Source organism: Mauremys reevesii, linkage group 1 (genome assembly GCF_016161935.1).
Source record: "Mauremys reevesii isolate NIE-2019 linkage group 1, ASM1616193v1, whole genome shotgun sequence".
NCBI classification, from domain to species: domain Eukaryota; kingdom Metazoa; phylum Chordata; order Testudines; family Geoemydidae; genus Mauremys; species Mauremys reevesii.
In genome coordinates, this window is record NC_052623.1 from 281141560 (window position 1) to 281156737 (window position 15178).

General features: G+C 37.9%; 1 protein-coding gene across 1 annotated transcript; it reads left to right on the plus strand.

The window, feature by feature from the left end:
* Positions 1-1669: 1669 nt before the first annotated feature.
* On the plus strand, positions 1670-14340 carry LUM (lumican). Its single transcript, XM_039520697.1, has 3 exons — positions 1670-1847; positions 4696-5610; positions 13405-14340. Exons 2-3 carry the CDS (start codon positions 4716-4718, stop codon positions 13557-13559), a joined length of 1050 nt encoding a protein of 349 aa, XP_039376631.1. The 5' UTR covers positions 1670-1847; positions 4696-4715; the 3' UTR covers positions 13560-14340.
* The last annotated feature ends 838 nt before the right edge of the window (positions 14341-15178 follow it).

The window sequence follows — 15178 nt, forward strand, 5'->3', positions numbered from 1 at the left end:
ATTACAATTGCTACAGCAGCACAGCTGTGGCACTGCTGCTATGCAGCCATAGCACTGAAGTGTAGACTCTTGCTACAGTGATGGAAGGGGGTTTTCTGTCACTGTAATAAATGCACCACCTAAAGAGGCAGTAACTAGGTTGATGGAAAAATTCTTTGGTCAGCTTAACTACACAGTTATATTGTCCCAGGAGCAAAAGCAGGGACTCAGTTGTGGCTCAGAGACTTGCAATCAGTTCCTGCTTTCCTGTGCCAGCCCTTTTCCTGGTACAAATTACTTTCACTACCATAGAGGCTCAGACATGCAGGTGAGCATGGCTGGGAAAGAGCCAAGGCCCCATCCACTTCTTGTATAAAATGGAGAGTAATGGCTCCAAAAGTGTTAAACTCAACCCACCCCTGCCCTGACCCTGTTTTACGACCTGTAATATGGGTAGCTTCCTTACTCCCCTGCATGGGCATGTAGGCCAGTTTTGGACTGAACACTGACGACAGCCCGTGAACGGCAGATTAAAATTCTGAACAAAATCACTTATCCCTTACAAATGATAGCAAGCAACATAATCACCTCTTCTGGGATAAAATTCAAATGTATTTATTGCTTCATATCTGACCAGCACGAAACCTTCTATCACAGACTCTTTCAAGATGCCTTGTCTATACTATCCACAGACATATTTGCTTTTTTCCCTCCCTCCCTCACACAACTCTTTGAGAAGGGTTTGCATCCCATAAACACATCAAGACACTCACAATTTAGGTATCTGGGAGTTTTCTTATGGAAATATTAAGACCCAGAATGAACAGTTATGGTTCTGCCAATGATTTTCTTTAATATATTATCTTTTGGGATTGTCCAACTAAAACCAACATTCTCATCCAAGCTTTAGGATGCATTCTTGAACGACATCCATTAAATAAGAAACAGAATGCATAGCTGAGTGGTTCCAGATTCTGAAGGGTAGAAGAGTGTTTTGAGAACTAAAAAGGAACAAATGTCTAAAGTGAATTTACAGCTGCAGAAAAGTCTTTATGGGACATTTTTATTATGAAACATACATCTATTAGATCAATTGGATCACCAAAGAAAATTCCCAAACCTAGTAAATTACTGTATGTATAATGGGAAAAAAAAAAGCATTGGAGTCAATATTCGCTTACAATGTGTTGGAGAAAGATTTAGAGTATAGCACTCTAACAAAAATCTTAGTGTATTTTCATCTTTGATTCTTCTCCTCAGTTAAATTTTTGATTACATTATTATGGAAATAATGTGATAGAAAGAAAAACAAGTCATAAATGAGTGAATGACTTGGCTTAAGATATATAAAACTACATTGAGGTTTGAATGTTATTTGTTAGATCATGACTAGTGGTATAAAATAAACTGGGAAACTGGAAAGGGCTGTGTGTCATTTGTATTTTATTTAAAGCATTTTTTCCTCTAGAATACTAAAATTCCTTGAGTAGGGCTGTAGTTCAGAGTCTGAACTTTCTCAGGTTTGTGAAACACTTATCTTTTCCCTATTCCATAAGGACTGCAGATGGGTTGTCCTTGTACAGTATACAGTATCCACCTGCACTTCATTAGAGAGCAGCATTTGTACATGCCACACCACAAGATCATCATGATGACATAGCAGCTTCAGAGAACAGCGTGACTAGGGTTTTTTTGGTTTGGTTTTTTTTGGAGGTGGTTGTTTTTTGTTTTGTTTTTTTTTAGCTCTTGTATCACAGAGGATCTGGCAACCAGTTACCTCCTGACACTGTTTACAGCATATATTGGTCGATTCAGTCCTCTATTGCATCTGCTCTGGGAATTAAAGAAAGCAGCTTCAAGGCAGTAAGGTAAGTGCTGTTGCATGTTTTAACTATAATGTTCAGCTATTTAAATGTAGCTGTAATGGGGACATGAAAAATGTCAGAACAAGTTTGCCAATTTGTAAATTGAACACAAATCAGCAGTTTTAGTGTATTTAATTTCACAGTTTGCTTACAATAACCTCGTATTGAATGCATTAGTGGTGAACTTTTTGTACAATATTTGGGAAGGGAAACTTCATACACAGTAAAAGGAAAATTTAAAAATACCACTCATTTCAATTAGCCCTCCAGTGGTCTGTTAGTAACAATGCCTTATCAGTCCTCTTGATGTGTTAAATCATTATTGTACTATTTAAATAGGAGGATGCAGAATAGAAACACTTAAATAATTAGTTTGGCTGTTCATGAAAGGTAAAATGCTAGACAGTTTGAAATTTTCATTAAGTTGTCATTTAAATTTGTTGAATACCCAATTAAATATTTTAATTTCCTTTTATACACCATAGCCAGCAGAGTGAAACTGATATTGCCGAATCACAATATTTTTAATATTGAAGATATTTATTGTTTTCATGACAATTAAACAATATAATGAATGTAGTCAATTTTCAAAATATTTTAAAGAGTTTTTGCCACTGTCTCTATTCCACTCTGGTGAGGTTTTTTGAAGTTTGTGGTGATGCAATTTATCATTGTCTGCATTTGCTGTGCACCTTCCCTACTGTGTGCTCAGGTATTTTACAATGAAACTTGTAAAACAACAAACAATAATTTCATCAAAAAATGTTTCCAGCACAAGACTAGCATGTCTGAACACACTCTGACCTAATCATTCAGAATCATATGGTCCAGGGTAACATTTTGAGTATATATAATGAGCACTTTTTTTACATTTTTGATAGACTTTTTTAGATCCACTTATTAAGAATCTGGCAACAAGCAAGATAATTGTTCTACATAATATTTACTTTATAGTGGTAAAGTATTTATACTTTATGTATATATATATGTGTGTGTGTGTATATATATATATATATATATATATATGTGTGTGTGTGTGTGTGTGCATACACACACGCACCATGCTATATTCTATACAGATATAAATACACATTCAAATGAATCATATGCCACCTCATTTTTAACATTTGTTGATTACATTAATCCATATAAATTTAGTTTAAATCTTGACATTATTTCTAGTGTTTTCCATCCTATTGAATATTCTTTGAAGCAAGTCTCCTGTATATGGAATTAAGGGGAAAAAAACAACTAAGAACCATTAAAAGTACAAATTAAAACCAGAAAAGCAATGAAATATACAGTTAAAGCAGACTATTCATTCTCCTATATTAGTAGGCCTTTACTTTTGCCAAAAACAATGCAAACATGTCAGAGAATATTACTGTAAGGCCAAAGAGTGCCAGTCCAGATTGTTGGCCATAGCTCTGACTTTTCACGCTTGTAGGGAAATAGTAAGACCTCCCATCTTGAATGTGTTTACACAGAGGGGACAAGCCAGATTTTCAGCTGATGTAAATCAGTGAAGTTCCATTGATTTCAGTAAAGCTGTGCCTATTTACACTGGCTGGGGACTTGTGCCATATTTTGCATTTGATTTAGTATGTTCTTAGACAATAGTGGCTAACAAACAAATAAAACCATACTTGTAACTCACATTTGAAACTCACATCCCCAATGGCATGTCTACCCTACTCTATCTAATTAGGTAATATTTGATTGGCTAAGTGCCTAATTAAAGATATTGAATAGATCTCCTCAATCAAAGCTTAGCATACTAAGGCAGAGCAGAGAAACTTAAATTCGTTGATCGGAGATACCATGACACCACTTTAAAAACTCTCACATTGTGTTGGAGGGTAGATTAACAGGACCTGCTTGGAGATATTTTAATTCAAGGATTATTTGCCCTCTAGAATATAGCATGGCTTATAGTGAGCCAAAAAAAGCAAGGGAACAAACTTAAGGCATATATGCTGTTCTTAACTAAATTGCAAGCACCACAGGAGTTCTCAATTGTTTGTGTAGCTCAGAGTATATTGTCACCAGATAAATAATAAAAATAACATCTTATTCTGCTGGAGTTTTCCATGGATCTTAGATCCATGTCTGATGCTATTATGCATACCAAGTTGCATATGGATATTCTCTGAAATTGCTTGGGAACAAGAGGACAATTGAATTGTTTTTTATTGCTTTTCATCACATTCTGAACTGTAGTTAAAACATACTGGGCTGGGTCTTCAGCTGGTGTGACTCAGCCTAGGTTTGCTGACTTCAGGGGTGCTATACTGATTTACACCAGATGTGGGTCTGACCCACTGTGTGAATTGGTAGTGGGACTGTATGTGTATATACATGCTTATATAAATATTTTAAAACACTAACCAGTTAAAAGTTACAAGAGACCACCCTTATTAAGCAGTTTTATGTCTCAAGACCACATCCCAAGTGCATTGAGAACAATTTTGCTTCACCTGGATTAGAAGACCACCTGTGTTAAGCAAGTGGCTTATTGGCCCCTTGAATGGCTACTTAAAATAAGTTTTACTGTGGGAATCTGCAAGGTCATTTACATAAGTATATGACCAATTTATTCAGTCTATGTAAATATTAGAGAGAGAGAGATTTTCAGAGCCAGCTCTTCTCCTAGGCCTTCCAGATATGATGTGGATTTGCATACAAGTTTCCTAGTCACAAACCTAATTGGCACATTTATAAATAAACTTTAATTAACTCAATCTTCCTTTTCAGTTTTTATGCATAATTTTGTATGGTAAAATTAAAAGTAATATCGAGGAAAATAAATACAAAATTATAACTGTTTCCCTCCCCCCCCCACCCCATATAGGGACAAGACACATTTCAAAGATGCATCTAAGCTCTCTACCTTTCTTACTGGTATTGATCAGCGGCATTTTCTGCCAATACGACTATGATATGGGATATTTTCCAGACCCAGATTACCCTTATGTTCATTCAATGATGGGGCCATCTACAGCAGTCTGTGCCCCAGAATGTAATTGTCCTGAAACCTATCCATCTGCAATGTATTGTGATGACCTCAAATTGAAAAGCATCCCAATTGTACCTGCTGGAATAAAATACCTTTATCTCCGAAACAATATGATTGAGGGCATTGAAGAAAATGCATTTGAAAATGTAACAGACCTGGAGTGGCTGATCTTAGATCACAACCATTTGGAAAATTCAAAAATTAAGGGAAGAGTCTTCTCCAAACTAAAGAGTTTAAAGAAATTGCATATAAATTATAACAATTTGACTGAAGCTGTTGGACCACTTGCCAATACCATGGATGACCTGCAACTTAGTCACAACAAGATCACAAAAGTCACCGCCAATGTACTGGAGGGGCTGGTGAACCTGACTGTCCTTCACCTACAGAATAACCAGCTGAGAACAGACACTGTTTCCGGGGCTTTGAAAGGCCTGAAGTCACTTTTATATCTTGACTTGAGCTTCAATCAACTTACAAAGCTACCAAAAGGACTGCCTCCTGCTTTACTCATGCTGTATTTTAACAACAACCAGATCACCAACATTCCTGATGAGTACTTCCAAGGTCTTAAGGCCCTGCAATATTTACATCTGTCTCACAATCGGTTAACAGATGGTGGAATACCAGGCAATGTTTTCAATATCTCCTCCCTAGTTGAGTTGGATCTCTCCTTTAACTTGCTGAAGAGCATTCCAACAGTCAATGAGAACCTAGAAAACTTCTACCTCCAAGTCAACCACATTAACAGTGAGTCATATTTGCATATTTTAATGTAATGAATAATACAATTAATGCCACTCCCTGCCTAGGCCACAAGAGATCCATAGATAGTGACACTTCTATCAAAGCGGGGCATGTTCTCTCCCCATGTTTACCAGCTTTTACTTACCAGCTTTTACTTATCAGTTTTGTATTTTTCCATTTTGAAACCCAATTTTTTGGAGGGTGGTGGGGGATGTAGGGGAGGTTAACCTTGTTTTGAACTGAGCTGAAATTAATGTATCATGCCAGCAGTCATTTTAAGCACTGTAAGAAGGGGTCAGATGGGGAAGCGGGGAAGGTGATGATACTCTCCTGGGGGCCACCTACAAAATAGTCTCAATCCATTTGAGTCACTCAAATAGACACCACTCATATTGGATTGTGCTGCCTGAGCTTCAGTGTGTTCCTAGAGCTTGGATCCCCTCACTGGAGCGTCAGTATGTCCTTGGAGTCTGCTAGGTTCCTTGAGCTTGGGTCTTTCTTAACTGGGAAAGAAAGAAAGAACTCATTTACTGTGAGTGAGATTTCATTTTGGTGTCACAAGAGGATGGTATTTGGATGAGTTCCCCCCACCACCACCACCACCACTCTCCCAGCCTAACCAAGAGCTGAAAATGTTCAGCTCTTCAGAAAGTTGGGCCTACAGTGTTTGGGTATCCAAATCAAAGGGGCCCGATTTTCAGGAATGCTGAGCACTCAGAGCTCCCACTGAAGACAATGAGAGTTGTGTATTCACCTTGGTAAAATGGACCTTTCAGAGTCAGCTTCCCTTCTACCCTGCAGCCCATGATACAGGTAGATAGTGTCAGAGAGCCTTGCACAGGGGGTAAAGGGCTATTGATGATCTACCCCAAAAGTTTTAGATAGAAAAGAACAATATTTAAAAACTGATGGACTGCATTTCAAACTATACTTACGTTTTTTTAAAATGTCACTTATATTGACACCCAACATAAAACTATTTATGTTAAGGCACTCTTTCTTGTGTCCTTCATTTTCTGAGTCATATTTAGCAATTATCAGACAATGTTTGTATTGCATGTCGCTTTGTCTCAGAGTTCATCTGTTCCATGCAATTGGCCCTAGCCCTAACGTGAAACCATAATACCGGATGTGACAGAGTAAAAATAATACTAATGATACGTAACAATTAAACCGTGCTTTTTTACCTTCTAAACACTGAATAATAATTTCCACTAAATGATTGTGATTTGATACCAATGACCTCCTGAGGTCCCTTCCAACCCTGAGATTCTATGATTTTATTGGGATGATTTAGTTGGGTTTGGTCCTGCTTTGAGCAGGGGGTTGGACTAGATGACCTGCTGAGGTCCCTTCCAACCCTGAGATTCTATGATTCTATGATTAGACATGGCAAGTGAGCTGCTAGAGAGAGAGAGTGTGTGTAAGAGAGAATAATTTTGAATGCAAATTCTTGCTACATTACTAGAAAGAAAACAAAACATTTCTCAACATTAGCGTCTTCAGACCTTCCTTAGGTCACATTGTACTGCCTGCTGCAGAAAATGGCCTCAAAGCATATAAGAATTGGCCTGGTATGAGGGAATCCTAAATTGGTATCAAAACAGAGTAGCTAATCCTGTCCCCACCCCACTGCATGGAGCATGCTGGGGCCACCTGTAGGCCAGGAGTGAGGCACTCTGGGATGACAATTGAGTGCAATGAATTCCACTGATCCCAGGATAATGGAAAAAGCTCTACATGGCTATTTTAGCTGCTGTAAGTTAATAGCTAGGTCTCCTAGCTAACATAGGATCATTGGAGGCTTATAGGCACCTTTGTCCCCTCGAGTTCTTAAACTCAGTGCAGCTGAGGATTGAGCCTTCTTAGTTTAAATATCCTATTTTTAGCAACGTTGCTCCAGTGTGGATTTTCCTATTTAACCTAGGTCACAGTTTGTGCCCAGACTTTGCTATGACATCGGGTTTTTGAGTTAGTCACTGGAGCTGCAGTTTGGGTAGAAACAACCTGGGTGCATTTCACATTTCTTTGTGTTAATGCAGAAAAATTTTTTTTTTCCAAATAAAAATGTATTAAGTAAACAAAATACAATAAATCAATTAAATCAAGTTAAGTACAGTCATAGGGCTAGATCCTTGGCTCCAGCCCAATTCCACTTGGTGCAATACCTTGGAAAGCAAGAAGTGGGCAGACATGACTTTTTCACCTTTATGGCCCCTCCCAACTCTCCCGTGTTACAGCTGGTCGGGGCCATTCCAGCCCCTGACACATGGTAGAGCAGCCCTGAGATCAACATCAGCCCTGAGATCAAGATCTTTTCAGCCTCTTTTTCACTAGCCGGGCCCCCAGTATACCTCCCTTTACTTGGGGGCTACAAAGGGTGGTGATGAAGAGCTGAAAATGCTGGACCCAAATCACTGTGGATTCTCATATGCCAAAGGTAACCTTGAGTATCTAGCAAAAGTGTCTTTGAGACTCCATCTGTGCAGCAGCCAAAGCAGTTCAGTGGTACAATAATTTAGCCCACAGACAACATTTCCATATGTCATTTTTCATTTGAAAAACACTGAGATTAACTAAAGCCCTAGTGACCAGACTGTATGTGGGTGCAGTGCAGGAAAATCAACCTCTGCACCAGTCCTTTAATCCTATGGGCTGAATTAATAAGCACAGCCCTTTTGTGCTGGTTCTGCATGGAGTGAGTTCTGGGGCCACTTCATTTTGTGTAAACACTGGTCTTCCCTTGGTCCATTCCAGGCCTGCCCCCAAAATGATTTTGCACAGAGGCCTATGCAAGATTGGTTCAGACACCATTTCAATGGAATACAGAAGCAATCCTGCCTGGCAACTTGGCCAGCCAAAACGGGTCAGAAAATAGTTTTTTATACTCCCATTCCCCATTATAGGCTGGTGAGTGCAGGGGATGTGACATAGAAGTACCTGGTCATGGTGTATGATGAGAGATGTAGTTTGGCCCAGAGAGCCCAGTCCATAGAGGAGACTGGGAGCATATGTCACCTGAAATACAACCTCCATCAGGCACTGCAGTGCCATTTCAAATCAAAATATTTTGGCTTTCAGACAAAAACTGAAAAAAAATTGTTTTTTGTGCAATTGGTATTTGGATGAAATAGCTATTTTTTCCATGGAAAACAGACACGTCTGTGAATAATTTGATTTAGTTGAAAACCCAACTTTCTGTCAACACACAGTTTTGATGGAAAATGTCCAACCTGTCCTAGTCACTATCTCTATGTAGGGCTTCAGTAAATTTCACCTTACTGGCAAAATTCCAGGCACATCTCCATGCACAGGGACCCAAGAAAGTCCAGGAGAGCTATGCTCATTTAACAGTCACAACTTTTTCCAGTAGTTACAATATACAAATGTTTTGATGTTTGTCTGGGCAACTTCAGAACATTTTGAGGATTTCCAGAAACAAACCAGATCAGAACATTATTGGAGAAGTGTTTGCAATATTAGTCTCTATAATATTGGAATTCAGGTGCTAATGCACATGACTACATTAGAGTGGTCTTATACTAAAGAGTGACTAACTGTTTATAGATGTTTCATAAATAAGGGTGGCAGGTGCATTCAGAAAACCTTCAGTCATATAACTACAACAGAAAAGTGAACACACTAAAAAAGCCTCTCACAATTTGACATTTATATGTTCTGTATATGACATCTAAAAATGTAGAAGCTGTGGACCAGGAGCTTGATGGAAGTCAACACGAGCCTTTCCTTTGACCTCAGTGAGGACTGGCTCGGGCCCCAATTTTCAAAGTGGTCTCAATCTTATCCCAATAATATGTACACCATTTTGTATGCACACATGCAAATAATACATGTACATATGATACAGTTTACAGCACACATGGAATTTGGATATGCAATTGGGTAGTTAAATATCTATGCATTAATACATGCAAATCTTATATTACAACCAAGTGGCAGTCTTTGTGCTCACAAATGATAATGCTGAAAATTCTATGTTCAAATCTAAGAGCCATTTCTTTAAAATGTGACCCTTAAAATCATTGACTGCCATTAATTTTGCTTTCCTAAGCAAGAAAAAAAATGGAAAGATTAGCCTTTAAATTCTAGTATGTGTTTATCTGTTCAGTTTACAAATTACAGCCAAATTGTCTGCAGTTTAACAGAACTAATCATTGGAATATATCGTAAAAACTTTAGACTAAGTGAATGAATAAGAACTCTTGAGCAGTTTTGTGTATTTTACTAATAGGAGCAAATACAGTAACTAGGAAAGGTTCTGGACAGATGCAGGGAGGAATCTTCCCACACAAGCGATGAAAAGACCTTGGATTGCTGCCTGGCTGGAATAGATTGAGGGTCCTTTCCTGGTCCCTGACTCCTTTTGGGTAGGAAGTGGGGTAAACTCCCTGCATAACATAACACATCCAAGCCTTTCTGTGCACAATGAACTGCACTGATTCCACAGCCAAAGATTCCTCCTTAGCTATGGAGGAAGTGGCTGGATTTGCCCGATGGTTTTGATTGCCCCATTGGAGTCCTGACATGTATTTAACTGCAGTCACAGCAGCATGAAAAATCAAAGTGATACCTATTGTTTCCATAGTTTGTTACTAAATTTGACACTAAATAATCTTCATAGACCCAATCCTACAAACATCATTCATGCAAATTATTCTTACTTATGCAAATAGGCCTATTAACGTCAGTTAGTATCTCATATCTGGAAGAATATCAGAATCAGCCTGTAAAATCACAGAAGCATAGCACTGGAAGGGACCTCAATAGGGCAGTCCAGTCCTCTGCACTCAAGGCAGGACTAAGTAATAACTGGACCAATCTTGACAGGTGTTCATCTAACTTGTTCTTAAAAATCTCCAATGACACAGATTCTATAATGTCCCTAGGCAATCTAGTGCTTAACTACCCTGATGGTTAAGATTTTTTTTTCTAATGTCCAACCTAAACCTTTGCTGCAATTTAAGCCCATTGTTGCTTGTCCTATCCTCGGAGGTTAAGGACATTTTTTCACCATCCTCCTTGTAACAACCCTTTATGTATTTGAAAAATGTTATATCACCACCTCAGACTTTTCTTCTCCAGATTAAACAAACCCAATTTTTAAAATCTCTCCTCAGAGGTCATGTATGTTTTTTAGATTTTTAATCATTTTTGTTGCTCTCCTCTGGACCTTCTCCAATTTTTCCACATCTTTTCTGAAATGTGGCGCCCAGAACTGGACACATTACTCCAGTTGAGGCCTTATCAACATGGAGTAGAGTGGAAGAATTACTTCTTGTGTCTTGCTTACAACACTCCTACTGATACATCCCAGAATGATGTTTGCTTTTTGCAACAGTGTTACACTGTTGATTCATATTTAGCTTGTGATCTACTATGACCCACAGATCTCTTTCTGCGGTACTCCTTCCTAAGCAGTCATTTCCCATTTTGTAGGTGTACAATTGATTGTTTCTTCCTATGGTAGTACTTTGCATTTGTCCTTGTTAAATTTGATCCTATTTACTTCAAACCATTTCTCCAGTTTGTCCAGATCATTTTGAATTTTAATCTCATCCTCCAAAGCACTTGCAACCACTCCCAGCTTGGTATCATCTGCAAACTTTACAAGTGTACTCTCTATGCCATTATCTAAATCACTAATGAAGATATTGAACAGAACCAGATCCAGGACTGAACCCTGCTGGAACCCACTCAATATGCCCTTCAAGCTTGACCATGAATCACTGATAACTACTCTCCAACCAGTTATACACCCACCTTATAGTAGCTCCATATAGGTTGTATTTTCCTAGTTTGTTTATGAGAAGGTCATGTGAGACAGTATCAAAAGCCCTACTAAAGTCAAGATCTGCCACATCTACCACTTCCTCCCTATCCACAAGGCTTATTACCCAGTCAAAGAAAGCTATTAGGTTGGTTTCATATGATTTGTTCTTGACAAATTCCTGTTGACTATTACTTATGATCTTCTAGGTGTTGACAAATTGATTGCTTGATTATTTCTTCCATTATCTTTTGAGTACTGAAGTTAAGCTGACTGATCTGTAATTCCCTGGGCTGTCCTTATTTCCCTTTTTATAGATGGGCACTACATTTGCCCTCTTCCAGTCCTCTGGAATCTGTCCCATCTGCCTTGAGTTTTCAAAGATAATCACTAATGGCTCAATTATCTCCTCTGTTAGCTCCTTGAGTATTCTAGGATGCATTTCATCAGGCCCTGGTGACTTGAAGACATCGAACTTGTCTAAGTAATTTTTAACTTGTTCTTTCCCTATTTTAGCTTAAGATGCTACCTCATTTTCACTGGTATTCACTATGTTAGAATTCCGATTGCTACTAAGCTTTTTAGTAAAAACTGAAATAAAAAAGGCAATTAGCACTTCCCCCATTTCCAGATTTTCTGTTATTGTCTTTCCTTCCTCATTGAATAATGGGCCTACCCTGTCCTTGGTCTTCCTCTTGCTTCTAATGAACTTGTAGAATGTTTTCGTGTTATCTTTTATGTTTCTAGCTAGTTTAATCTCACTTTGTGGTTGGCCTTTCTAATTATGTCCCTACATACTTGAATTGTTTTCTGATATTCATCCTTCAAAATCTGACCTACTTTCTACTTTTTTCCACTATGGCTTATATATTACTCTACAATCCAATATGGAGCACCTTTAGTCACATAAGAATATCTATTATCTCTCCCATTTCAAAGAGAAGGCCATACAATATATAACAACAGGGAAATTGCCAGTGTCAGAGTAAGGCAGAATGAAACGGAACTGCTGAGATAGGCCCCACTTTCTAAAGTAATTTAAAAACAAAACAAAAAACAAACAAAAAAACCCTTTATTTTGTGAATCCCCCACAAAGCTTCACCTACTCTCCAATTTTATGTCTCCATTCCTTAGAAATAACCCAAGTTTCCATGTTTTGAAGAGACTCCTAAATCATGTAGGTGCAGTACTTATATGTTTGGTTCATAGGGGCCATATTTTGCCAATGACAATGGAAGATTCTAATAAGCATGCACAAGGAGTCCCCATGAAGTCCAAATGGGGATATCACCTACCACAGTTTTCAGATCTTTTTCTGTCCTCTTTAATACTCCGTCAGGAAAAAGTTTTTTTTTATCTACAAGGTGCAGCAATTTTCCTAGGTAACTTAAGGGAAGACAGCGTTAGTCAGCCTGAAATGAGGGTTAGGGTGGAATTTTCAAAAGAAATGAATTTCACATTGAGATATACTAAATAAAAAATAAGATATTTAAAAGATAATATCTAACACAGAGGCCCATTGGCCTGCATCCATCTGCCAGCATACCCCTAGTCTGTTTTCACCTGCACATTTCTGTCTCTCTTCATATGTATGCCATGCAGGATTTGCTTTATACCTCTCTCACAATTTATTCAGTATGGCCATGCCTTCGTCCCAACATGCCTGCCAACTGGGTGCTGAGCTCTTTTGAAAATCTGGCCATTTATTTAAGTGTCTAAATGGGAGCTGGACTCTTTTTAAAATCTGGTACCAATCACAGATGCTGAGTACTAGAAAAATCTAGCTCTGAGCTCCTTTGAAAACTCAGCAATTAAGTGTGAGCTCCTCATCTAATGTAAATCCATGGAGCTCCACTGAAGGCAAGGGAGCTATCACTTTACTTCAGCTAAATATATAGCCCATTGTGTTCAAGGCCACAGATATCTCCTGGCATTAGTCAGAGTTTCAGACAATTGTGTCAAGTAGACTATTATTATGATTAATTATCATCATTATTTTGTGTTTCAGAGTTCCCACTGAGCAGCTTTTGTAAGGTTGTTGGACCACTAACCTATTCCAGGGTCAAACATTTGCGTTTGGATGGAAATAATCTCACTCGATCTGACCTGCCACAGGAAATGTACAACTGTCTCCGTGTAGCTGCTGATATCTCACTGGAGTGAAGTGCCTCCGATTTCCTTATAACGGTCATAACTATACTGCAGATTTACACCAGCATAACTCTTTAAAATTAGGATGTCTTAACAAAAGTCAATTTGCATATTATCTATTCTGTTTGTTAATATTTAGCATGAACCTGGTGAGCCTAACAAAACATGTTTGTGCATAGTTTTACAAATAGTTTCAATTGTTTGTTTCTGGAAACACAAAAAGACCCTTTTCAGCCCCCCCCCCCCATCCAAATCTGGCTTCCAAGTTGGAGGAATATGATCACGATTGTAGAAATCTATGTGCATTCACACACATGCACACAAACATTGGTGTATGCAGTTTTGCTCAGGTTCTCATGGAAGTCAGGTTTGTTTTTGGTAGAGTACTGAATGGTAATTTAGGGCTGAACTGTGTATGTACACTATTCACCCTGGTCAACTTTAATATTCTAAATTATTCACGCCTTTGATATATGTTTAGAAATTGCAAAAGAACAACATAATACAATTTAGCAATATTAATATGATAAAATGTGTATGAAAATATATTTTCAGAGCCCATTTGAATATGACATTAATGAGACATGAATGATTATGAAGAAACAAGAACATTTTTCAGGATTTTTAAATTGTTTGTTGTTGTTTCTGTCACTTACCTATATACTTTCATTGAGAGGTTTTTGTCCGCTACCAGTAGAATTGTTATTTCACAGTAAATCATATATACAAGTATTTTTATTCAATTACTTGCATGCTACGTTTAACCAGACTGTAGAAAATAAAACATAGCAAATAGCTCTGTTGTGTCCATATCATTGTCAAATATGTTGCAGTCTTTTATAAACTTGAAAAGGAAGTTCAGGTTAAAACAGAAAATTCTAAGGTATTATATTTTGCTGATTTTATTGTAAGGTTAAATAAACTGTTTTCTGTACTTTGTAGTTTCAAAATGTTTTCAAACATATCATCCAATTATATCCATTAGCACTTGTGTTTACCATTTTGTCCAGGCCTTGTGCACTGAGAACTGCCAGGTGAAGCATGTCTGCTATAATGAACTGTTGAGTAATCATTTGAAATGTATTTATGAATTTTGTGAACATGAAAATGAAATGTATCAGATGTCACAGACAGTAAGTATAAGTCAGTGTCAATCCCTTCTGATACAAAGAAACTAGTGCATGCTACCTGGGAATGGGAAGTTAAAGTAATATGTGTCTTGGAACACACACTAAAATAGACTTGGCATTAACTAAAAGCTATTATGATAGCTTGCTTGTAAACAAGTACTGTCCCATGGATACTATCTGCCTTTTGACTCCTTGATTATAAAGCCCTTAAATAAGAACTCTCCTAATTTTTTATGGTAGAATCATTGACTCCACCACCACCACCACCCAAAGAGATATCCCCTGAGTACTGCCAACCCTAAACTTCCAAAAGCATGCAACAGGTACTCAAAATCATGAATTACAAAATAATGTTTTTTTTCTATTTGCCTTTTTCTTTAACAGCCTTTGATGTTTGTGACGTCAAGCTTTTCTCCACAGCACTGAGGGCTAGAAACTTACTTAAAAAAAATTAAATCTTCATTTCTCATGTAATCACAGGACTCCAGCAGCTGGGACTTT

Excerpts from the sequence above, each read along its gene's own strand:
- LUM (XM_039520697.1), top strand. The coding sequence starts at position 4,716 with ATGCATCTAAGCTCTCTACCTTTCTTACTGGTATTGATCAGCGGCATT. Across the intron at positions 5,611-13,404 it reads CCAAGTCAACCACATTAACA|AGTTCCCACTGAGCAGCTTT; the intron begins GTGAGTCATATT and ends TTTGTGTTTCAG.